The sequence below is a fragment of the Lathyrus oleraceus genome, chromosome 6 (assembly GCF_024323335.1).
Source record: "Lathyrus oleraceus cultivar Zhongwan6 chromosome 6, CAAS_Psat_ZW6_1.0, whole genome shotgun sequence".
In the NCBI taxonomy this organism is placed as follows: Eukaryota; Viridiplantae; Streptophyta; class Magnoliopsida; order Fabales; family Fabaceae; genus Lathyrus; species Lathyrus oleraceus.
Window position 1 is genome coordinate 25,665,378 of NC_066584.1, and position 24,827 is coordinate 25,690,204.

At 35.2% G+C, this 24,827-nt stretch overlaps 2 protein-coding genes across 2 annotated transcripts; one reads left to right on the plus strand and one right to left on the minus strand.

Annotated features, from left to right (window-relative positions):
- Positions 1-11,238: 11,238 nt before the first annotated feature.
- LOC127091024 (probable WRKY transcription factor 60) lies at positions 11,239-12,719 on the plus strand. The gene is made up of 4 exons (XM_051029523.1): positions 11,239-11,441; positions 11,554-11,787; positions 12,021-12,137; positions 12,214-12,719. Exons 1-4 carry the CDS (start codon positions 11,430-11,432, stop codon positions 12,481-12,483), a joined length of 633 nt encoding a protein of 210 aa, XP_050885480.1. The 5' UTR covers positions 11,239-11,429; the 3' UTR covers positions 12,484-12,719.
- On the minus strand, positions 12,644-20,423 carry LOC127091021 (formin-like protein 18). The gene is made up of 17 exons (XM_051029520.1): positions 19,917-20,423; positions 18,990-19,690; positions 18,604-18,825; positions 15,538-18,506; positions 15,329-15,449; positions 15,155-15,226; positions 14,927-15,025; positions 14,799-14,840; positions 14,629-14,709; positions 14,480-14,530; positions 14,200-14,281; positions 14,001-14,095; positions 13,767-13,838; positions 13,553-13,669; positions 13,384-13,452; positions 13,216-13,282; positions 12,644-13,129 (listed from the first exon to the last, which is right to left on the minus strand). Exons 1-17 carry the CDS (start codon positions 19,987-19,989, stop codon positions 12,939-12,941), a joined length of 5,124 nt encoding a protein of 1,707 aa, XP_050885477.1. The 5' UTR covers positions 19,990-20,423; the 3' UTR covers positions 12,644-12,938.
- Between the last annotated feature and the right edge of the window lie 4,404 nt (positions 20,424-24,827).

The following is a 24,827-nucleotide window of genomic DNA, read 5'->3' on the forward strand; positions in this document are numbered from 1 at the left end:
AAACAGACACTATTGGATGATGTCCATAAGATTATACAAAGTCAACAAGAGTCTAATCCCCTAGAGCAGATGAAATTGTTGGATCCCCAACCACTCTCATGCGAGATATGGTGGGCGCATGTCCTTGAGGGATTTAAGCCTCCTTCCTTGGCCAAGTTCGATGGGCGCAGTAATCCCTACAAGTAGGTCGCCTCCATCAACACACAGATGACCATCATAGGAGTGTCTGACTCCCTGAAGTGCAAATTGCTATCTGGCACTTTTATGGATGTCGCTCTTTGATGGTATATAGGTTTACCTCGTGCCTCCATCCCCATCTATTAGGAGCTGGTAAAGAAGCTTATGCTCTAGTACATTATTGGTCGTCATATGAAAATGTTCACAAACATCTTGTTTAACATACACCAAGGTCCATCACAGTCACTTAGGGACTATCTCGCTCGGCTTAATGAAGCCACCATTAGGTTCATCTCACCTAACCAAGAGATGTTTGTGGGGCATTCCAAATTGGAATCAGGGTGATGCACTTTAAGGAGTATCTCACCCAGAAGCCAACACTCTCGTTGGCAAAAATGGTCACCCGAGTAGAATGCTACATAAAGCGCAAAGAAAGAAATGCTTAAAAGAAGGGACATGATGTCAATGAGCATGCTCCCAATGCTGAGGGTTCACACCACCAGAGCAAGAGAAATTATACCTCTCCCATAAGGGACAAGAACACATTCAAAAGTATGGTCAATGTGAGAGATGACTTCACGCCCCTGAACACCTATCGTGAATAGATTTGGCACGATGTTATCCACATGCATAACTTCCCTAAACCGTCCATTCCAAACACAATAAAATGGATCTTGAACCAGGAAGATGGTGCAAGTTCTATAGATTCAAAGGACATCACACTAAATATTGATACAAGTTCAAAAAGTAAATTAAGAGGCTAATCTGATAGGGGCACCTCAAGAAATATGTAAATGGTGACTCCTCTCATACGTAGACAAACCTAACTCACGAGGGTGAGATGAAGTAGGAAGTCTCAGGCCCAATAAAGAAAAATAAGTTCCCCAAGGAGAGGGCAATAAATTTATACGCAAAACACTTAACACCATAGCATAAGGATTTGTCGAGGTCTGGGAAACCAGCTCCGCACGTAGAAGGTACACCTGCCAGATCAGTAGTATATAAGACCTCCCTAAAGTAGAGACTGAAGGGGAATCCCAAGTGTCAGAAGCCATGATCACCTTCTCTAAGAAATATGCATTTGGAATTCACCCTCACAATGACGACAACATGGTCATCACCATCAAATGCGACAAATGGGAGATTAAGAGAGTTCTCATCGACATATGAAGTTTTGTAGACATCTTGTAATGGGAGGCATTTTAAAGACTTTACCTCAATCCATAAGACTTGAAGCCTTTCAAAGGATCGTTGGTTGGATTCTCTAGAGAACAGATACAAGTAAAGGGATACATCAACACCTTTAAGATCACCTTCGGAAAGCATGATCAATACAAAGAAATAAACGTTAGGTATTTGGTTATTGACTCACCACTTCCTACAATATGATTATAGGGAGACCAACTTTTAACCAGTTGACCACCGTCTTGTTCACTCTATATTTATGCTAAAATACTCACTCCTTAATGGGTGAGTAGAGGTTATCCGAGGAGATCGAGAGATCTCTAGGAAATGTTACATAGAGAGTCTCAAGCTGAAAAAAGGTATGCACTCTAGGCAGGAGAGCGAGAAGAATGGTCTCGGGAATAAAGCCACCATGAGAAACCTGTAAGGGCGAGGAGGTTTGCCTTCCAACCGCTAAGGAGACTGAAGATTGAAGGTCCATAGGGGATGCCCTCTAGAGACAGTTGCATAGCTATTGTTTATTTTCCTTCATTAATTGTTCGGCCACTTTGTTATTAGTTTCTATAAGAGAGTATTGGATATATGTCAATTGTAAAGAACAAGTTACTCCATAGGGTGAACTTTTTCCCTTTGTGCTTTTTCATAGAGATGAGGTTTTTAATTAGGCACCTCATTTTATTATTTTAGACAATCCATATTCGTTGGATCTTATTTTCTTTGCAAGAAACTTGAAAGCTCAAGAGAATATCTCTCAAAGTGGCGATCTAAATATTTGGATCCTTATATGGGATCCTTGTTGTCCATAGAGGCGATCAGGCCGTTGGATCTTTATATGAGATTGACCCACGGTCGCACACGGATCAAAAATGATTTAATAAAAATTTAGTTTAGGGAAGCGACACTCGAGTCGTATCGTCAGGACTCCTTATTCGGTTACTTAAATTTTAGAAGTAATAAAGTTATAAATGGGGTTTTTTGTTTTAGCAGAATTAAATAAAATTGTGTATGAGTAAAAACCAAGCAATGTGTTGAATCAACAACTCCGAACTATTGATTCTATGTTAAATCTCTAGTTTCTATTCTATTCCTATTTGACTATAGAGTACATTAAGCAAATCCTAATCTACCATATGCAATATTACCGGATAAAGCATCATGGTTGACAGTTAGTTATAGTTAAACAATCAAGCGTAGTAAAATTATAATCTATCAATTATGCTCTAAGAAACCAATTTCTATCAAACTAAATCCTATAAATTCCACCGGCATTCAAATTAAGCATTAAATCTCAAAACTAACTACTTTATTTTCATTAAATCTAGAACGAAAACTAATTATTTGACTATTCCCCACTCCGAATTGGCCTCTGAAATCAACATGAAACTTGTATATTTTTCTCTTAGATTTCTAATGCATATTTGCACGCATCAATCGGATTCACATAGCTCAAGTTATGATCTTCATAATGAGAAGGCATCAATATATAGTGTATTCCGAAAATAAGTAAAGGAAATAAAATAAAACCAGATTTAGGCTTAACTTCGAAAACACACTAAAAACGATAAAATCAACACAAGAAGTTCTAGAATTATCGTAACACAAAGTAAAAGATGGTGTATTAAAATGCATTGATCAAATTCCCCCACACTAACTTCAAATTTTAAAATAGAACATACAATTTCAAAGAATTTCAGGATCAACTTCGAGGTAAGCGAAATTCTCATTCTAAGTTCCAAGGGATACGACGTTAGTGAGTAACTTCTTGTGACAATCAAAGAAAATAAAAGGATAATTTACCAAAAAATACATCATAAGTGGCAAGATCCTCATAGGATATAAAAATAATTTCAGCTCTCAAGTGTTTAGGTTATCTGTTTACACTCAAAGCACATCATGAAAGTTAGCACTACCATAAACTTAAAAATACTCTAAAATTTATACTCGAAATACATGCACACAAAGATCAAAAGGGTTTTATTCGGGTTGTAACATGGTCAAGGTAAGGGAAAGCTAAATCCTAAGGGGTGATATGCTAAAATTTAAAAGAATAAAAGACAATTGAAAGGAAATTGTGAGGGTCCAACTGATCAATAATTTATTCACTTTCGAACAACTTTTTTGTAACTTTTTTTAAAGGAATACGATAGTAATATGACTTTTTCTTTCTTCCCTTCTTTCTTTCTCTACAACATTTTTATTTTCTTTTTTTCTTTATAATTTTTTTTTAATTTGATAATCCAACTTTTTCAATATATATATAGTCATTAAACTTATTTGACCCCACACTTATTCCATAACAAAACTCCTTCATCCCCTTAAATAGGTTATAACATTGTTTTTCACTTTAGATTTGTTATGAGTTATAAACAAAAAATGGGATAAATTGACTCAAAGAGCTTTAAAAAATTGATAATAATTTCAAGGTTGGCTTATTTGACTAGTGGTTAATCAAAATCAAAATCAAAATGCCTTGATCATATCAATGTTCACATGTAAACAAAGAGTCTCAACAAGAATCAAATCAAGTTCTAGAGTAACTAATAAACATCATTGAAATCACACAAGAAAGAAAAAGAAATGGAAATTTGTATTTCATTCATTATAAGGCTTAAATTATCACCAAGTATAATGATCTACTGCAAATGATTCATAATTTAGAATTAATTCCATGTTATCACACTAAGAATGCAAAGAAAGTCACTCACACCATACCATGAATCTTTAGTCAAGAGAACAAACAAATTACTTACACAATACTTACAACCCCAAAAACCAATTAAAAAGCATGCATTTGTTTGATTTATTTAAAATAGAAGAGAAGAAAATAACACATACAAAGGAAATGACACCCTACCCCCACACTTAAATCATACATTATTTGTTGATTTTGGTTGTCAAAAATATTGTTTGTTGAGTTTTTTTTTTTGAATTTATAGAAAAAATTTGGAACAATTCGAAATAGTAACTTATAGAGTCACCTAATAGGATGGAATACTTACCATTATAAAATAAAATAAAATGCTAAGGCTCTAAACTATGATTCTAAAATTAGCTAATATTATCATAGAGACCCCGGAAACGGCGCCAATTTGATTTGTTGTCGCACACTGATCAAAAATGAGTTAATAAAAATGTAGTTTTGGGAAACGACACTCGAGTTGTATCATCAGGACTGACTCCTAATTCAGTTACCTAAATTTTAGAACCAATAAATTTGTAAATGGGGTTTTTAGTTTTAGCAAAATTAAATAAAAATGTGCTTAGTAAAAATCAATCTATATGTTGAATCAACAACTCCGAACTATCAGTTCTTCGGTTTAATCTCTAGTTTATATTATATTTATGTTTGAATATAGAGTACATTAAACAAGCTTTAATCTACCCTATGCAAAATTGAATTCTTATTACCGGATAAAGCATCATGGTAGAGGGTGATTTATGGTTAAACAATCAAGTGTATTAAAACTATAATCTATCAATTATGCCCTAAAAAAAAAAATTCTATCAAATTAAATCATATCAATTCTACCGGCATTCAAGTTAAGCGTTAGAATACAAACAAAAATTAATAGGAAATGAATAACAATAATGAAATTAAAGATATAACATAAAACCCTCAAGTTTTGACGAATTAAAGAAACAACAGATCAAAAGAGAAGTTTAGTCGATCATGGGAGAAAATATTCAAACAAATTTGTGTTCAAAGTTCTATTTTTTGGCCTCCCCTGTTATGATTCCTAAAGTAAGAATAAGTATAACAAAGGTTTGGGCTTTAAGAGCACCGGACCCAAAAGACATAAGTTTGGCCCAAAACTAACTACTTTATTTTCATTAAATATGAAACGAGAACTAATTATTTGACTATTTTTCACTCCTAATTAGCCTCGAACATAAACATAAAACTTGTAGTTTTTTCTCTTAGCATTTCAACACATATTCGCACATGTCAATCGGATTCTTGTAGCTCAAGTTATAATTTTCATAGTGTGAAGGGGTTAAAATATAGTTTATTCCAAAAATAAGTAAAGGAAATAAAATAAAACCAAATCTAGACTTAACTTTGAAAGCACACTAAAAACGACTAAATCAACACACGGGGTTCTAGAATTTTTGTAACACTAGATAAAATAAGGTGTATTAAAATGCATTGATCGCGGATTCTTGTCGTCCATAGAGGCGATTGAAATTGTTGGATCCTTATGTGGGATCCTTGTTTTCCGTAGAGGCGATTAAAATCGTTGGATCCTTATGTGAGATCCTTGTCTCCCATAGAACCGATTAAAATTATTGGATCCTTATGTGGGATCCTTGTTAGCCATAGAGGCGATTAAAATTACTGGATCCGTGTGTGGGATCTTTGCCACCCATAGAGGCAATCAAGTTGTTGGATCCTTATGTAGGATCCTTTCCCCCATGGAGGCGATTAAAATCATTAGATCCTTATATGGGATCCTTCCCGCCCATAGAGGCGATCAAGTTGTTGGATCCCTATAAGGGATCCTTTTCATCCATGGAGGCGATTAAAATCTATGGATCCTTATGCGGGATCTTTACCGCCCATATAGGTGATGAAAATCGATGGATCCCTATATAGGATCCTTGTCGCCCATAGAAGCGATCAAGTCGTTGGATCCTTATGTAGGATCCTTGTCGCCCATAAAGACGATTAAAATTGGTGGATCCTTATGGGGGATCCTTGCCTCCCATATAGGCGATCAAGTCGTTAGATCCTTATGTGGAATCCTTCCTATCAAAAGAGGCGATTAAAATCGTTGGATCCTTATGTGGGATACTTGCCGCCCATGGAGGAGATCAAGTCGCTGGATCCTTATGTCGTATCCTTGCCACCCATAGAGATAATTAAAATCGCTGGATCCTTATATGGGATTCTTGTCGCCCATAGAGGCGATCAGGTCGTTAGATTCTTATGTGGGATCCTTGTCACCCCTAGAGGCAACCAAAATGCCATATCCCTAAAACAAGATCCTTGTTAAGTCCCCTTGTAGCCAAATTATTGCAATAGGAGCAATGATATATGCGCTCTCAATGCTAAAGGATCAATCACACAAGGATAACAATAAAAGCACTTAACATAAAAGGCACCTTCAAGGGGCGTATATGTTCATCACAATTGCAAAAAGCCCCTGAAGGGGAAAATAAATACAACGAAAATGTCAAAACACGATAAATTATTCGTCATCCACTAGTTGACCATCCTGAACCACCTAAAACGTATCCATTGGGTGTAAATCCAAATCAGGATAAAGAAAGGAAGCATGTTTCCTCTCCCTCTCAAAATGATGGACGGAGGTCGCCACGAATTCATCCTTGAGTGACGAGACTCTCTCCTCCAGGCTATCCAAGGTGATGCAAGCCCTCTTAAGTGGTTGCTTTAGACGCCCCGCCTCTTCAAATTGGGCGAGAGCTTTAGTAGTCATTTATTGGGTAAGCACCTTCACGAAATCCTACTTCTCCCTCAGTAGCCTCATTGTTGTTCCACCTTCGTGAATACTTCTATTCACATGTATCACCTTGGATTGTAGTCCTTTGTTGGTTTGGGAATACTTATCCCTTTGCGCTTGCCCCACTAAAAGGCATCTTAAAAGTTGGACTTCCAGCATATCAGAGAGCCTGGTGGAAGACATGTCAATGAGTGACTGATAGTCACCTGGAAAATTCTATGGGAAAGAGAAATGGCGATCATAGAACTCCACCTCATTAAACGCATGGTCGTTCCATAAAGAAGGTTTGGAATGTACATATTCATCTTTTAATTTCTCCTTCCCTTGATTTACTTTACGGCTCTCAGATGGCCCGGAGTAGTCCTCCTCCCTTCTAGGAACCTTGGAAGCACGAGCCTTGCCAACTCGTGAAGTCTTGCACTGCCTAGCCCACCCCTCACTTGCCACGTCTTGAGAAAGGGGCGGAGGCAGTCTCATCCGATGTTATGTCATGTGCATTTTCACAAAGCGATTTGTTCTCTCGTCGATGGGGGCCTCTATCATGTCCCTTGCGCAAGAAAATCTTGTTAGAACACAAAAATAATAAATATAGGATTGGTTTGAAAAAAGGTATTCTTTCATACCTAAGTACGCCTCCGCCTCATCGTCATCTTCATGGTCCCAGGTAATAAGGATACTAGATTCCAGAGAACAGAAACATCTCAAAAAATCTGGATTACTTCACGATATATGGGGGGGAAAACACTTGGGTCCATCCTTTGGGTAATCTATTGGTGAAACGTCTAAGATAGAGGGGAAAAAGGGTCACCCCTCGCCCCTATAGTAACTAGATAAGTATCGCCTCATCATCTCACCTACATGAACTTATCATTCTAGTCCTCATAAGGGTTTGCGAAGGGCTTTAACAGACATCCAACCGGAAAAGAGAGAAATGTCATCCAGCCTTTGTTGGCGAGAATCTACATATTAAAGAAATAAAGGAACACCCCCACAACATAAGACACGTCTACGCCGCAACAGACTATTTAAAAAGAATATGAGAAGTCGGGTTAAACCTGCGGTAGAGACGAAACAGATAAAGGCTGAAGATGGAAAAATGGTGAAGGTGGGTTTGATAGTCAAAAAAATAACGTATGCATAGAATATAATAGTAAATTCTTCTGAATTTATATGTTGATTCTGTTATACATTTCAGGAAGGTGTGCGAGAAATATCCAGATTGTTGAAATATGTTAAAAGCACAATTTTGGACCAGTTGAAGGAGAAAATCATTTGTGCATGGACCGATCAAGTTCGACACCTTGGGAATACAACAACAAACCGAGTTAAGTCTGTCCATGCTACATTGAAGAATTGGTTGGGAAATGGTAAGGGAAATTTGTGTAGAGATTGGGACTCTATGAACCAAATGATCTAGAACCAGGATAATGAGATACATACATCATTTGGTCAGAGCATCATAGTTTTTGAACACATATTTAAGGATAACAATATTTATTCTCAGTTGGTCAGCAACATATCTCGAGCAGGTTTGAATTTTATTTTTCACGAAGCAAAACAAGTTGATAATATAGGTTTTGATAGTGCAAAGTATGGTTGCACAATTGTGAAAAGATGTGGTCTCCCATGTGCTTGTCTTATAGAAAAGAAGGTGAAACTTAGTAGCCTGTTAAGAATGGATGAAGTTTACAGTCACTGGAAAAGGATTAGGTTTGATGATGATGGTGTCATGAAAGATGGTAAATTGAATATATCTATATTGACCGAATGGGAAGTGATATAAGAGAGATTTTTGAAAGTTGATAACAATATGAAACTCCACATCAAAGAACAATTGAGGAAGGTTGCTTATCAGGAAACCACTAACTTGAAACCATCCTTTCAACCGGTAAAAACAAAAGGTGCTTCGAAGAAGGTCAAGCCTACATCAAGTGACAATTCAACAGTGCGGTCTCCTTCATATTTTGAACATGTTGACAAAGTTTTTCTGGAATCACCAACTCCAAAATCTCAAAAGAAATGATTTTAAAGGAGCTCGCATTAGCAAACCATCTCCTTCACAAAAAATTGCATTCATTGACAAGATGCTACATCAAACAGATCGTCAATGTTGAGGGTGACGATAATTATGGTTTTCGAGCTGTTTCGACTTTACTTGATAAAGGAGAAGATAATCACATAATTTTACGCCATCAATGTATCCATGAGTTGAGGATCCATAAAAAATCATACACACGGCTTTACGGAAAGAAAGAAAATTTTGATGTAATTTATAAGTCTCTTGTTCCTTGCATTAGTGGATCGGAACTGGAAAATAAATGGAGGCATGTCCCTGAAATGAGTCATCTCATAGCAAGTGCATATGATAAAGTGTGTATTGATCTTACAAGATACGGTTTTTCAGAAACTTTTTTCCCATTGCGTAGTGTCCCATCTCAAAATCCAAATGATTGTATTATGTTTATTGAGTGGCTTTCAAAATCAGGTCACCTTGTTCAAGCTTATTTGAAACTGAGATGCCATATACCAATTACATTAATGATGTGGGCGACTCATTCAACAACAAAAGTTAAGACTTGGTCGCACCTATTTATGGAAAGGATGCAAGAGTTCACCAAATTGAGCAACATTGAAAGAGAATCAAATGCACAAAATTCAAAGAGAGGATCACCCATACTTATAGATTTAGCTAGCGAAAAACCTTTCGATTCGTTTTAGTTTTTCGTCATCAATTAATTGTATGTAGTTGTGTAATAATATTAATGAAGTGTAATATATATATATATATATATATATATATATATATATATATATATATATATATATATATATATATATATTCAAATATTTTAATATATTTTGATGTTTGTACAAAAATTTATCCATTTGCCAAATAAAACACATAGGTTCTGTTTTCTGTCTAGTTTATGAGAGGTTTTAGAGATGCATCTCCGAAATAAGACAATAGGATGGTACCAGAGATGCGTCTCTGAAACCTCCACTGATACAAGATAGAGTTTTTTTAGGTCCATATTTGTCTACAACTTTTATAAATATAGGCTCATGTTTTTTATTTCATACAAACCGAAAATGTTGCAGATGTTGCAAATGAATTTCATCTAGTATGTCGCAAATGTCTCCTTTTCCAGCTTGACACCCGGACGAAAATTTAAGATTAATGAGTACACCTCTTTTGCAGATCTGCAATACGAAGTGCATAATCTCCTATCTTACGGAGATAATCGAAAAATTATGAAGCTCGAGTACCGTTCACCATCAATTAACAAGGAAGACAAGATTGAGTTCAACAACTATGGCCTCAAGACGGATGCAGATGTAAGAGCTGTGTAGAATATATTTTTCCATTTTGAAACAAAAGTTCCGATCGAGATGGAAGCGAGGATTTCAGGATCGGTCGAAGATATTGTGAAGATATTGAAGCGTCTATCTGGATATTGAAATGTAATGTCTGATTTTATGTTAACATCACCTATGTATGCTGATTTTATGTTAAAAATGGTTATTTTATTTTGTCAAAATAGAACTTTCTGATTTTCTGCTTTTGTTCTGTTTCAGTATACTACAGAGATGCATCAACAGACAGATTCCGGAGATGTATCTGCAAATCAAAAAAAACCACACTCCTGTGGCGTGACTCAGAATTAGTCTAGGATATATGTGTTTATGGTGCGTTCGAATATGCATCTCTAAAATTTAAGAGCGTTTTTGTATTTTTACGTGGTCTTTTCTCTAGTAGTGGTTGGAATTGATATACTCCAAAGTTCTTGTAGCGAGGCAATGTGGGCTTCATTGAGAATGACTTTGAAATTTAAAGACCAATGAATGATCAATTTTTAGTGCCTATTGTATAACAATGTTCTCATCTCCACAACCATGTGATGATAACATTAACATTAACGTGATCATGAATATTTTTTATTTTGCTTTTTAATTCTAGTATGTGTATGGAACCACTCTCTAATGATACCAAAACAAAGACTTGTTGGAGTAGTCTACTTTTTATAATTATATTTGAATCCCATAAACACGTTGGGGGCATTTATTAAGATGAAAAGTTTAAAGAAAACTTTCTTTCTAAACAGAAAGAAGAAGAAAAAAAGTGTTACCTAATTAGCTTATGTCACCAATATGATATCATACTATCTTACGTTTTATATAATAAAACTTTAAATAATTAGCACATGGTGACATGTTTCAAAGCAATATCATATAATATTCTTTTTTTGTTTCATTACTTAAATATATTTATCTCACTATCGGATTTTTCTAACACATGGATTTGAATTCAACAATTTAGTATGAAGTAATAAGAAAGACCCTACACAATTCCAAAAGAAAAGAAAAAGACACCTCTTTTTTCATTTGAGAAAAGTAAGACTTATAATATTTTCTCTCATCTTATTACTAACTCTCTTCAACTACCCTATTCAATTATATTCAAAATTTTATATAAATAAGGCTCTTCCATCATTTGTTATATATTCTATTTGCTTACATCACCCTTATATATGTAACCAATAATAACAAGAGAAATTAGTTTCATCACTACTTGAAGGTTATTCAACAATTCAAATAGCTATTATAATGGATGAAAAGGTAATGGTTCATAGTAGAGTAATTTATAATTTTGAACATCTTTTAACTTTTATTAGGAAAAAATGCATGCATGTTCTAAAAGCTCATAATTAACAATTTTGATTTGTTAAAGGTGAAAACTCTTGAATTAGAATTACAACATGTGAGAGAGGAGAACAATACTCTAAGATTCATGCTTGAAGTTATGAAGATCAAGTGCACAAATTTAGAATCACATCTTCAAGAGATCAACAAAGTAGAACACAAAGAGATCATAAGTTCAAATCAAATTGGGTTATTACCAAACTTTGATACAAGCAAAAGAGCAAGACTAGAGCACTTTCCAACCGCCAAAAAACCATTACAAGTATTTGTTAAAACTCATCCTAACGATGAAAGTTTGGTAATTATGTCTTGTATCAAAATTATACATTTATATTAATACATAAATATAAATATACTTTGTCTTCAGAGATTGAATCTTGTATCAATAATTTATACTTATTTAATTCATTTATACTTATTTAACTCAACTAATACATATCAGTTGAATTATCTAAGTCTTCCTATGTTTATACAAATTTTACTTTGTGAATATAGATGGTAAAAGATGGTTATCAATGGAGAAAGTATGGACAAAAAGTTACCAAAGATAATGCTTCTCCTAGAGCTTACTTTAGGTGCTCAATGGCTCCTAGTTGCCCAGCAAAAAAGAAGGTATTCATACATACTATAGATGAAAATTTTGTAGTTTAAAGGTACTCTAACTTTACTTCAATGACTATTTATTTAGGTGCAAAAAAGCTTACATGATAAGTCTATCATTGTTGCAACTTATGATGGAGAACACAACCATGGTGTCTCTAATGACCCATTCAAACCATCTTCATCCGCGCTTAATGATTCATCGATACCTAATATCAAAATTGAAGAATACGCAAGTTCGCTAATCAAAGATCCTGACTTTACTGCGGTATTAGCTAACGCAGTTGCAAAAACTATCACAGGTCAAGAGCATAAGCGATTAGGTCTAAATCTCAATTTGAATCTTTCAGAAGAGTGAAATCAATGATATATCTTGATAATTTAGAGTTCGGTCAGAATGTAAATGAAGTCTAGGCAAAGAGATTGTTTCGGTTAGAATATGGTTAATGAAGATAAAATTTTATTCATAATATGATAGGTTTGTATCATTGAAAGTGAGAAACTTCTAACAAAGAAAATGACTCACTAAAATTTGTAACTTGTATTCTAAGCAATAGCTTGATATTTACAAAGCATTTGAATTCATCAGTTCATGTAACAATGGAGCATAAACCGAAAATTTTCAGTATTGGTGCCTCTAAATGCTCGCATTGAAAATAAAAGTTAAACACTACTCTACTTATGTTAAAGAAAACACACCATTAGAACAGCATTTACATTGCTATTGCCGAGTACACGAATTTCTTTACGAGCTTCAAAACTACATTGTACAGAAAATCTTCAGAAGCTTGAGGCCTTGTAAAAAAAGTGTGATTATTTAACATCGGCGCTCTTGATGGTGGTCCTCATCATAGGTTTAGACTCGTTCCTCGCAGCTAGCTTCAATTTCTCATTTTCTGCTGCAGCTTCCTTATCTGCTTTCTTCTTTTCATATTCAACCTGCTTGCAATTTTCGTCGTGTGCTCGGATGAACATCCTCACAAAGTTGAGCAGTGTAGATACAACTATAGAGGGAGGCGAAATAAGAAAAACCACAAAAAGAAAGAATCTCTACAGTGCCTTTATTGTGAAACAATGTTTTCCTATTTACCTTGTTCGAACGGGCAACGTGCCGGGTCTTCTCCGAAGTATAGCGCCAACGCATCTGCATTTCTACCCTGGTGCATTCAGATTCAGAACTTCAGATGCACTTCTTGTCATATCTTGAATTTACGTTTACGGAAAAACTATGCTAAAGAAGAAAGAACCGAATCCATACCACATTGGCATAAAGCTGAGCCAAAGACCTCACTTCAGCTTCGGCGTGACTAAGAAATTCTTTCAGAATCTGAACATTACCGAGTGAAAAAAAAAAGTCAAGGCTAAATGCTTGATCATATAAGTTGCAATCAGATAGAAGCATTAAAATGACATGGTTAAGATTGTACCTGGCAGAAGTATTCTGATATGGGCCCGTCGTTTTCTGATGCAGACAGTTCTTGAATTACTTTCTCCAGTCCTTTACTAATAGCTTGCATTTCTTCTGCCAGATATTTCAATTGTAGCTGTACGCAAAAACTTGTTTGTAACTCGGCATACACCAAAATCGAAATGAGAATAAACTCGAACCTTCTGATATAACCGTAGAATAAACAAAGATACCTTGGTTGAAGCCTCCAAACTGACTAGGTCTTTAGGGAAATCTAAAAGTTCCGGAAGCTTTTCAGCAAGCACCTATCAATCACAGAAACAACTATTAATTACTCTATCGACCTTATAATATACTGTAACCGCCAATTAATTTACAGGAACGAATACAACACTACGATATGAAGATGATATTAAGAAAGAAAACAAAATAATTTTACTTTTGAGGACAAAACTAAACTTGTTTACCTTACAAAGATAATGCATGAGGGTCATTTTGTTGTTTCGGGCTCGTGTATCAGTGAGTTTAAGAAGACTATCCAATCGAAACCCAACCGCAGCACCTATAACAAATCACATATTAAGACATCAATTAAGACTAATGTGGTTCTATAAAAGATATGCTTTGTGATGGTGAAATAGCAAATGCTAAAAAGCTTCAACTCACCTCTTGCGGTTCCATGGTTCAAAGCATTACCAAGGGAAAGAATGGTCTGCATGATTCTTTTCAATTTGACCGAATCCCTTATCTGATACACAAAACAACGAAAGCTGACTTGCAAAATAGATTACGGATTTCACTACGAACGTTAGACTTTAATTGTAACTATTTCTATAGTCGAACAAATGATCGGTTGTGATTTGCGGACATTGTAAGACTTTTTACACTGACGATATATCAAAATAAAGCTTGGAGAATAGTTAAAAGAAAAATATAAATGATTTACCTGTTCCGATGCAGAATTTACAATATTCAAGTCCCTTTTGAGGTCTGAAACCTACAAAAATAACAAAGTGCACCGAGGTAGGTAAATTACAAAAGGTATGAAAACCGAACTATTGAATAACCAAAAGTATAGGTCGGTTGTTTTCTAACCTGGGTGCAGAATTGCATCTTAAAACAGAAAACTCTTAGCTTGCTTTCCACTCTTGGAACTTTCATTAATTCTAAAAAGAACTATCACAAAAATGAAAGAAAAAACAAATAAGAATGATTACAGATTAAATAGTGATTACAGCTTAGGCGTGCCGTGAAAATTCATTCACCTGTTCACACTTCCCCAAGTTTTCCATACTTCCAGTGTAGGCCTGCATATAAAGATAATGTTGCTAAGTTATCAATGTTACCCTCACAACGAGAAGTTGATGTTGAAGAGAAAAAAAGTGTTTGATACCCTGAGCTGGTCCATCTCTTCTTTAGTCGGACAGAACTTTATAAGGTTCTCAACCTGATCAACATATAACACGGAATCGTCCAATGCAAGAACATTACTCTGAAAACAATTATATAAATAAAGCGTGTGAGAAAATATGTTAGTCGGAAAGTGATAGAGGGTTATAATAGTAATAGTTTATTTAATGTTTACAAATTTGAGATTATTAGTTAGAAAGGAATGTCTCACCATTAAATCAGGTAATGGAATTTTGACTTTTGTAAGCATAATCTCGCAGTTATACGCCCGCCTGAGTTCAATCTGCAAGTTGACATGAATATTCTATCAAGAAGAACTCAAAACACTACGTACCAACAACTTTGTGCTAGACAAATGTGAATAAAATTGAAAAGAAAAACATACTATTTGAACTTTGTCGGGTTTTTGCCCTGAACGGCGATTTGATTTTCCTTTGTCATTATTAGAATTCGGAGTGGCTGCTGAAAAAAGACTCTCAAGCTCTGTCATGTCGAACTCTGGAGCCCTAACACCAAAAAGTTAAAACAAGAGGGTAAGTAAATAAGCTCGTATTTTATTACTTAGTGATGAAAGTCTTAACACATAATTCATACCTACAAGCTTCATCGAGTTTCTGAGTCTCGGCCCACAAGCTACCATGCATGGCCCTTGTTAACTTTAACCAATGGTAAGGTTTCAGGTTGCTTCTTTTAGTCTGAGTTTTCGCATTAGCTCGCAACATTCCACGTCCCTTTGCACCAAATGCACCAGAAGGTGGTCCGGGAATTGGAGGCACGCTTCCAGGAGGTCCGGGAACTGGAGGTGCATTTCCGGGTGGTCTGGGAACTGCGTGAGGAGGAGGTGGAGGTTTTGATGATCCATCGGCAGAAGGAGAAGGAGGTGGAGGTGGAACATTTGGAGCGGTTTTAGACACAGAATTTTGGGATGCAGAAGTAGGAGGAGGAGGTGGTGGTGGCGCTAATGGTGTCGTGCCAGATTGTCTTGGAGGTGGAGGTGGAGGAGGAGGACCAGGCATAGCAATGGAATTGTTTGTACTTCGTGGAGGAGGAATGGGAGGAGGAGGTATTGACGATGATGAAGTTTGTGTAGTTGAAGATAGAAGTGGTGGTGGAGGTGGGGGAGGAGGTCCTTTCGATGAATCTTTGACGGTGGAAAGAGATGTTTCAGCAAGGGACGAAGAAGGGGAGGGAGGAGGAGGAATAGCCGATGATATCTGGCTTTTATCGTGCATTGAATTTTCACTGTATTGTGTAACAGTAACAGTAGATTGCATCAAATTTGAAGTAGGTTCTTGTTGAGGAGGAGGTGGAGTCGGAGGTGGAGAAAGGATGGGAACAAGTGGCTTAATCGTCTTTTCGACAGCAGCAGGAGGATCCGCTGAAGGCTTTAACGGCGAAGATGGAAGCAATTCCGAGGATGATGATGTTTTCGGAATACTTTTAGAACAAGGCTCTACAGACTTTGGCACCTTTGAATCTGAAGGAGGGGATATCGACACTGCATGAGCGAGTTCTTCTTTGCTATCCATCGGTGTATGATCTTGCAACACACTTGTTATTCCGAGAGCCGATGGTGCACTGTGATACCTTGAGACAGCTACAGGTGAACCTGGCAAGGAGGAAGAAGAATAGGAAGCGGAAGCTGAAGTCGGTCGAATAGCTTGATGCATCCTTGGAGAAATTATTTTAGATTGCGTAGGTAGCTGAAGAGAAACCTGCAACTCTTGAGGATCAATCTTCTTTTTAATTGATTTTGCGTCAACGAAGGGTTCAACTAAGGGACTGGTTTGTTTCTTATGAACCTTGGATGTAAGACTCTTGATGTCATTTTCCGACAACACTGGGGATTCTGATTTTTCAAGCATTGTTTTCTTTGAACTTGAATCCATTGACGTTTGAATTAAAGGAACTGATTTTTCCCGGTTGGTATCATTTTCCAACAATGACTTTGATTCTAATGATTCGGTATCCTTTTTCTTTGACTTTAACTTCACCGCCTGTTTCGTTGAATCTGCTTCCACGGATGGTTCAATCGAGGGAATAGATTGTGTCCCTAGAGCCACAGACATAGGAAACTTGGTATCATGTTCCAACAACAACTTTGATTCTAATGATTCATTATCCTTTTTCTTTGACTTTAACTTTTCTATCATCTGTTCAGTTGAATCTGCTTCCGTGGATGGTGCAATCGAGGGAATAGATTGTTTCCCTTGAGCCACAGACATAGGAAACTTGGTATCGTGTTCCAATAATGACTTTGATTCTAATGATTCATTATCCTTTTTCTTTGACTTTAACTTCTCCGTCATCTGTTCCGTTGAATCTGCTTCCGTGGATGGTGCAATCAAGGGAGTAGATTGTTTACCTTGAGCCGTAGACATAGGAAACTTGGTATCATTTGATTCTAATGATTCACTATCCTTTTTCTTTGGCTTTAGTTTCTCCATCGTCTGTTCCAATGAACTCGCTTCCGCGGATGGTACAACTAACGGAATAGATTGTTTCCCTTGAGCCGTAGACATAGGAAACTTGGTATCGTTTTCCACCGGTGCCTTTGATTTTAATGATTCAATCTTCATTTCAGCAAGATCTGAATCTTTTGTGAGTCCAATTGAGGGAATATGTTGTTGCCCCTCATCAACTAAATCTAATGGTTCTTTCTTCTTTTCCAAGTTAGCATCCCCAAATGATTCAAACGACGGTACTGAAACTTCTAGCTGAGTCTTTGGTTCAAATTTAGGTCGGCTATCATTTTTCAACCGAGCCTCCGAGTCTAATGATTCAACCTTCTTTTCTTTTGATCCTGACGGTTTAATATTTTTCATAGCGGTTGCAACAGTAGAAGATTCCGATGAAGGAAGCGTAGTGTCTTTTTCCAATACCGCCTCATTCGATGCTAGTGAGACAATATTCTTTTGCTCAGATTCCAAAGATCCACTCTTTTTGCCCGTTGAATTTGCATTTATCGATGGTTCTATTACGGGGATAGATTGCTCCGCCTGAGCCTTATTAGTAGGAAGTTTGATATCGGTTCCCAATGAGTGTTTCGATTCTGATGATTCAGTCTCAATTTTAGTAGAATCTGAATCTTTTGACAGATCAAACAAAGGAACAGGCTTGACCGCTTGACCTATACTCGCAGGAGTCTTGATTTTCTCTTGTGATGACAATTTCGGTTCCAGCACTTTTTCCTCGGTAGCATCTTCAGATGACTGCAATGGAAACACTGAAACTTCCTCGTGATCGGGAGATTTCAGACTGCTCGTTTCGTATTGTGTCTTCGAATCAAATTTTAATCTTCCAGATAATGACTCGTTTAGCACGGTGTTGGGTGAACCAGAACTTCCTCCGCTGTCCAATCTTTCTAGAAGGATATTCGATGATGTGATCTGTTGGAGCATATTTGCTACATCTGTCTTCGGATCGAGCCAATCAACATGGCTGAAAATTTCCTTAACTTTATCAAATGCTTCAACAGGTAGACCTTCTTTCTCCTCCGTACGAGGAGGAAGATCGACTGAAATAACAGAAGACGAAGAAGTATCCATATCTGAGAAAAGAACCTTCAACCAGAAACGCAACATATATTTTGTTAACTTGCCATTATCGCACCATAGCGCATAAAAATAGAGACAAATATAGAGATAGATAGATAAATACCTCTACTCTAAAATTTTTCGGAAAGTGATCTTTAGCATTCCATAACATGTCGATTTCATCGCGGTTGAGCATCAAAATATTTGATCTTATGAATGCTGTATTAAACATAACCCGGAACACCATTTGTTCACGTTCCAAATCACTTTCCAAACTAATACACTCAAGTACAACATCGCCTTGAACATGACAATGGATATCAATCTTCACAAGTTCACAATCAGCCTATAACAAATACGAACCGGAAAAAAATGATTTAAGAACATTGCGGAAAACAACAAGTTTACTATTCTAGAACCATGTGGCTTCATCATCGTGACTCGTGATGATGAAGCCGCAGCATTTGCAATTCATGATTCAGCTATATAGTAAAAGGAACTAAGTATCACCTGCTTAAAGTACCGAACAAGTTTGCTCTTTTTTGGAGTAGAGAAGAGAACTTTGGGAGTCCGATCCGCGGGAATAAAGGGATCCTGTCCGTATATCCTAAAAATAGGACGGCAACCACCCTCTCCGTCCATATTAGGAATTTGCCTTATAATTACGCAATCCAACGTAAGCGCCCTATCCAGAGGAGGCCATTCGGAACCAACATTTCTTCTTGATATATATTGAAGATACCTCAATTGTGAAGGTAAAGGATTCAACGGTGACATCAACTGCAAAAGTTCCCGAGGCGCTTGTTTATATATCATATCCAATGTTTTCTGTTCCCCCGTAAACATTTTTCTATAAATCAGGAGCGAAGCCAGCATAAATGCTAAAACCGGCCACCCACCTCGTTCGCAATGCATCAAGACGATATTCTGTTGCCCGAGTTGAAGCCAATTTTCACCCGACCTCAAGAAATGATGAATCATTTCCATCGTAAGCAACGGACAACCTTCATACTGTCTAGGATAGTCCATCACAGTCATATCATAGTCGCACAAAATGTTCGATATATGACTTTGGTGTTCTCCTTCCCTCATGTTGAACACCATAAACGAAGCGTCGGGGAAATGCTCGCCAATTTGCCTAATTATTCCTCCTATATAAACTTTGTATTCGTTCTCGCCCATAACATCCGTCGTAAAACAGTAATCAAACACTACAAATGAAACAAACAACAAAATAATCACTACCAAAAGTCCTTGTTAAAGCTTCAAAGTGTATAAAACAAAACTATACAATTCCCATTATTCACTCAAAATCTACAAAATAAGCTAAAAACAACACAACCCAGCAACAGAAAAAGCCTAAAGATTCAATTTTTATACTCTAACAGAAGCTAACATTGTTGAGATTAACACAAAAAGAGCAGAGAAAAAACGTACCATAAACCCTTTCAGTGATTTCAAGAAGGCCATCAGGGGGTTTCTTATAAAAGAACTTGCGAAACAATGCCATTTATACAGAATAGAAGATCTTAAGAGCCCTAATTGAACCTACATTTGAGATAATGAGATCTCAGAAGCCCCACCAAACGAGAATGCAATGATGATTGAAAGGAGTGTATGCTTTCAACAATCAGAAACATGGATTTTTGCTGGGTGTTTAAGGAACACTCTATAGGTATTGTCCTTGTCTTCACATGCACACTTTGTTACATCAAAAAAAAGGGGGGAAAAACTTAGCTTTCAATCAAAAAAGTAACATGAGAGTGGTTGCAAAGAAACAGATATAAACATTGTTGTTGAATATGGTTGGAATTTGGAAGCTTGTTTAGAAGAACAATTTGGATCGAGGTTTTTCTCTCTCTAACCAAATCTGTGTCTTTTTGTTTTATTGTGTTTTTTAAGAATAATAAAGAAAATAAAACACATGGGTTTGGTTTTTTATTTGGTGACGATGATGATGATTGTTTTTGTCTTACAATTAGGACAGAGACACAAAAAATGCGTACTAGATTGTGGTCACGTGAGTTAACTAAACCATGTTTGTTTGGATTAGGTGTTGTTGTTTGCTTTACTTTATATATATATATATATATATATATATATATATATATATATATATATATATATATATATATATATATATATATATATATATATAAAATAACTAAAAATAGTATTTGGCTTGTGAAGAAAATAATTTATTTATTACAATTATTCATACAACTTTTTGGGAAATGAACATTAAATATATTTATACATGAATGGTAATGTGATAATTGTCACACATGAATTATATCCTAAAAGATAAGTGATTTTGTAAAAAATAATTATTCTAATTTATAAATTTATTTAAAATTAAAATGAAGCATTAATGTTAATATTTTATTATATATCTTACTATTTTACTATTTTCTTCTTCTAATTTTTTAAATATTATTAATAAAAAATAGTTTTGTAAATTATCTCATAATTTATTTTTCTAGAATAAAATTAACTATTTTTTTATTTATGTGGAATGGTAAAGATATCATATAACTTAGAAGGAAAGGAGTACAAATTAATTAAATTATCAAATTGTCTTGGTATAAGTTAAAAAATATCAAATGATCTTATATGCATGGACAAAGAAAGAATACGGCCTCCTACAAATTTACCATGTACTAAGAAAATAGTTGTAACAATAAATTTACAACACAAAAATATTTATCATTCTAACAAAAAAAATATATTTGCATATTTAATAATATTATAGTATAGAAGAGAAAATAAATTTGTGTTTTTCAAATATACATTTAAGGAGGGTATTTTTAATAAATTATTAATCTATAAAAAGTTTGAGAGTTTTATTTTTACTTTTTTGGTAAACAAAGTAACAGAAACTCACATTTAAATTTTAAAAATGTGTTCTTAGATAAAACGTTTTTAAATATAATATTGATTTTTGTCCATTTAACTAAAAGATTTGAATGCATATTAAAACACAATAAATATCAAAAACAATAGTATAATTAAGGGAGTAGGTTATAGGCATGGCAACATAATTTTGGCAACATTACATGTATATGTGGGTATCTCACTCAAATTCACTTCAATTTTACTTTAAAAAATCTATTTTTATTGGATTTGGACTTTCTCTTATTATAAAATGTGGGTATCTCATCCCAAATTCATTTCTGAACTCGTTCTATATATTTTATTATGTATTTTATTTAATTTTAATAATTTATAATATTAAATTTATGACTAAAGTTTTAATATTTTAATTTATATATCATCTAAAATATTTAATGTATATATGAAAAAAAAATTGTTTTATTTTATTATTTGTAATGGAATTTAATTTATTTATTTTAAATTTTTAAAAAAATGATTTCACTAAATGTGGTGAGACAGAAATATTCGAATCCAACCCAAATCCATAAATCCGTTTGAGACAGATTGAATTTTAATTCTCAATCTCCAATTAATTTAGCACTGAGAACAAATATTGCAAGATTTGTGTTAGAAATTCATTTAGAAAGGCATTTTAATCATCCATTTGATACATCATGAATTTCAAAAGGCATGATATTTATAGTAACAATCTTATAGCTTTTAAGTGGACAATCGGAGAAAAGGCTTCATTGAAATATACCCCCTATATTTTAGTGAACTCTTGAGTTACTAGACAAGCCTTGATTCTTGTTACCTTACCATTTTCATTTGACTTGTTTTTGTAGATCCACTTGATTTTAATAATGTTGGCAGAGTTGGGTCTGGGTACTAACTCTCAAGATTTATTTCTTTCAAATTGATCAAGGTTTTCTTGCATGGCATTTATCCAGTATTCATCCTTTAGGGCTTCTTTGACATCCTCGGGTTCAATTGTAGAGATAAAATACATGTTCGCAATTACTTCTTTGGATCTGATGATGACTCCTTCATTGAGATTTCCAATCACACTTTTGAATTCTTATGGATGGTCCTTTGTTTACCAGATCATTAGCCTCTACATCTTTTGAGTTTTCATCTTCAGGCATCAAAGTGATATTGGTACCTTTGTCAGGGACATCTGGTGTGACATTCTGCTCAGGAGTAGTAACTTCTTCTTTTTTCTTCTTCACTGACGTCATCATGTTGTGTGTCATCAACAACAATATTGATAGACTCCATCATGGACTTTGTGCGATTATTGTACACTCTGTATGTCTTACTATTTGTATAGTATCCCAAGAAGATTCATTCATCTCTTTTAGGATTCAACTTGTGTCTTTGTTCTCGATCAACAAGGATGTAACACTTGCTACCAAATATATGAAAACCCTTGGCTTTCTTCCTTTCCATTATTCATAATGAGTAGCTTTGGTTCCTGGTCGAATAGTCACACATTTGTGAATGTGACATGTTGTGTTCATGGCTTCTACCCAAAAGTGATAGGGAAGATTCTTAGCATGAAGCATGACTCTAGCCATTTCTTGAAGTGTTCGATTCTTATGTTCAACAATCTCATTTTGTTAAGGAGTGGTGAGGGCTGAGACCTCATCGGAAATTCCTTCAATATAAAAGAATTCATATAAACTAGTGTTCTCGAATTTTTTTCCATGATCACTACGGATTTGAACAATCTTGCCAATTTCTTTCCCTTTCTCACGCTACAATCATTATCATAGGTTTTCAAACAAGATGAAAGTATCATATTTTTCTCAAAGAAAACCAACCCAAAATGTACCTTAAAAATTCATCAACACACACCAATACATATCTTCTTCCACCTAATTGTTCTACCTGCATAGATCCCATGAGATCCATGTGTAGTAACTCAAGTACTTTGGAGGTGGTAAGATGGTGTACCTTCTTGTGTGACATCTTGGTGTTTTTACCTATCTGACAGTCTCCATAAATCGTTCCTTCTTCAATCTTGAGACTAGGAAGGCCAACTGTGGCTTTTTTAGAGATGATCTTCTTCACACTTCAGAGATTTAGATGACCAGATTTTTTGTGTCATAGTTTGATTACATCCTCTTTAGAGATCATACATGTTTGAGGTTGATCTTTTGATTTTGAACACCACATATAGCAATTGTTTGATGATTTGGTACCCTTCATTTTTTTTTACAGATGTTTGTTAGTGATAATACATTTAAAACGATTGAAACTTACACATAGTTCTTGATCACACAATTGGCTAATACTAATGAGATTTGTAGTGAAACCCACGTCAAGGAGGACATCATCTAGGCTAGGAAGGCTTGGATAATCCAACTTCCATTTTCCAATGATCTTCTCTTTAGCACCATCATCAAAAGTATCATATCTATTGGAGTAAGGTTTAAACTCTTTCAAGTAATTATTTCTCAATTTTTTTACCCAAATAATCCACCTTTTCAAATTAATTCCTCAAATAACCCGTTTCAAAAAACTTCCTAAAATACCCCACTTTCAGATGAGGATGAAGTGTTGTTTCTAGATGAATTGGAGACAGCCTTACATTTTTAAGAGAAGACGCCAATTGGATTGGCGACTCCATATGGTGATGCCAATTCAATTGGCGCCAGTGTACAAGTGCATAAAGGAGGCGTCAATTGGTCTGGAACCAGCGTACAAGCAAAAAAAAATAGTATCAATAGAGGTGTCTCCTACCATTTGCTACAATTCACATTTCACTTCAAACTCTTCTTTCATTTTCATCACTACCTCCATCATGATTGTTAAAGGGTATGAGCATGTTTGTTATTCTGCAATGAAACCTCTGATGAAAATGCTTTTCTGGAACATCTAAAACTCTGAGCATCTTGAGAGGAGTTTGAAAAGTTGGTTAGATGGAGATATTAATGATGGGGAACGAATTAGAAGTATTGAGAGACTTGTTTCATACATCTCAATTGCAGATGACAATAATGTTACACAACGTATGTGGGTGCGAGTTAGAGATGACGATGATGTTTGGGATATGATGTTTGTAGCATATGACATTGTTTTGATTGTTGTAATCTCTTAGACATGTTATGGTGTTAAGTTTTTTTTATCTATTTTTTATGTTATTGTGTTAAGTTTTTATCTGTTGTTATAATCTTCTACTATGTCTTGTATTGTTCGTGTGTGAAAACTTTATGTTGTAACCAAAAGTTGATATATTATGAATAACAATGTTACAAAATCTTATCATATTATAAATAACTTAAAGAAAACAAATAAATGGCCATGTAGAACTTGCTCTAATATTGGGACATTTTGTCAAATTGTCTCGGGGTTGATGGCATAAACCACATAATCTTACCATTTTATCAATCGTATCCATTTTTGTAATTCGTGTGCTATTAGGACGACCCTTTTTCTTTCGTCGCATGTTTTTGTTGTGCCAAACTATGT

What these genes read in the sequence shown, in the direction of transcription:
- LOC127091021 (XM_051029520.1), bottom strand. Translation starts at nt 19,989, where the DNA reads ATGGCATTGTTTCGCAAGTTCTTTTATAAGAAACCCCCTGATGGCCTT. An exon ending in CGAAAAATTTTAGAGTAGAG is followed by an intron (nt 18,507 to 18,603) that starts GTATTTATCTAT and finishes TTCTGGTTGAAG; the next exon opens with GTTCTTTTCTCAGATATGGA. An exon ending in AAGAGATGGACCAGCTCAGG is followed by an intron (nt 14,841 to 14,926) that starts GTATCAAACACT and finishes CTTTATATGCAG; the next exon opens with GCCTACACTGGAAGTATGGA.
- LOC127091024 (XM_051029523.1), top strand. An exon ending in CCGCCAAAAAACCATTACAA is followed by an intron (nt 11,788 to 12,020) that starts GTATTTGTTAAA and finishes TTGTGAATATAG; the next exon opens with ATGGTAAAAGATGGTTATCA. An exon ending in GTTGCCCAGCAAAAAAGAAG is followed by an intron (nt 12,138 to 12,213) that starts GTATTCATACAT and finishes CTATTTATTTAG; the next exon opens with GTGCAAAAAAGCTTACATGA.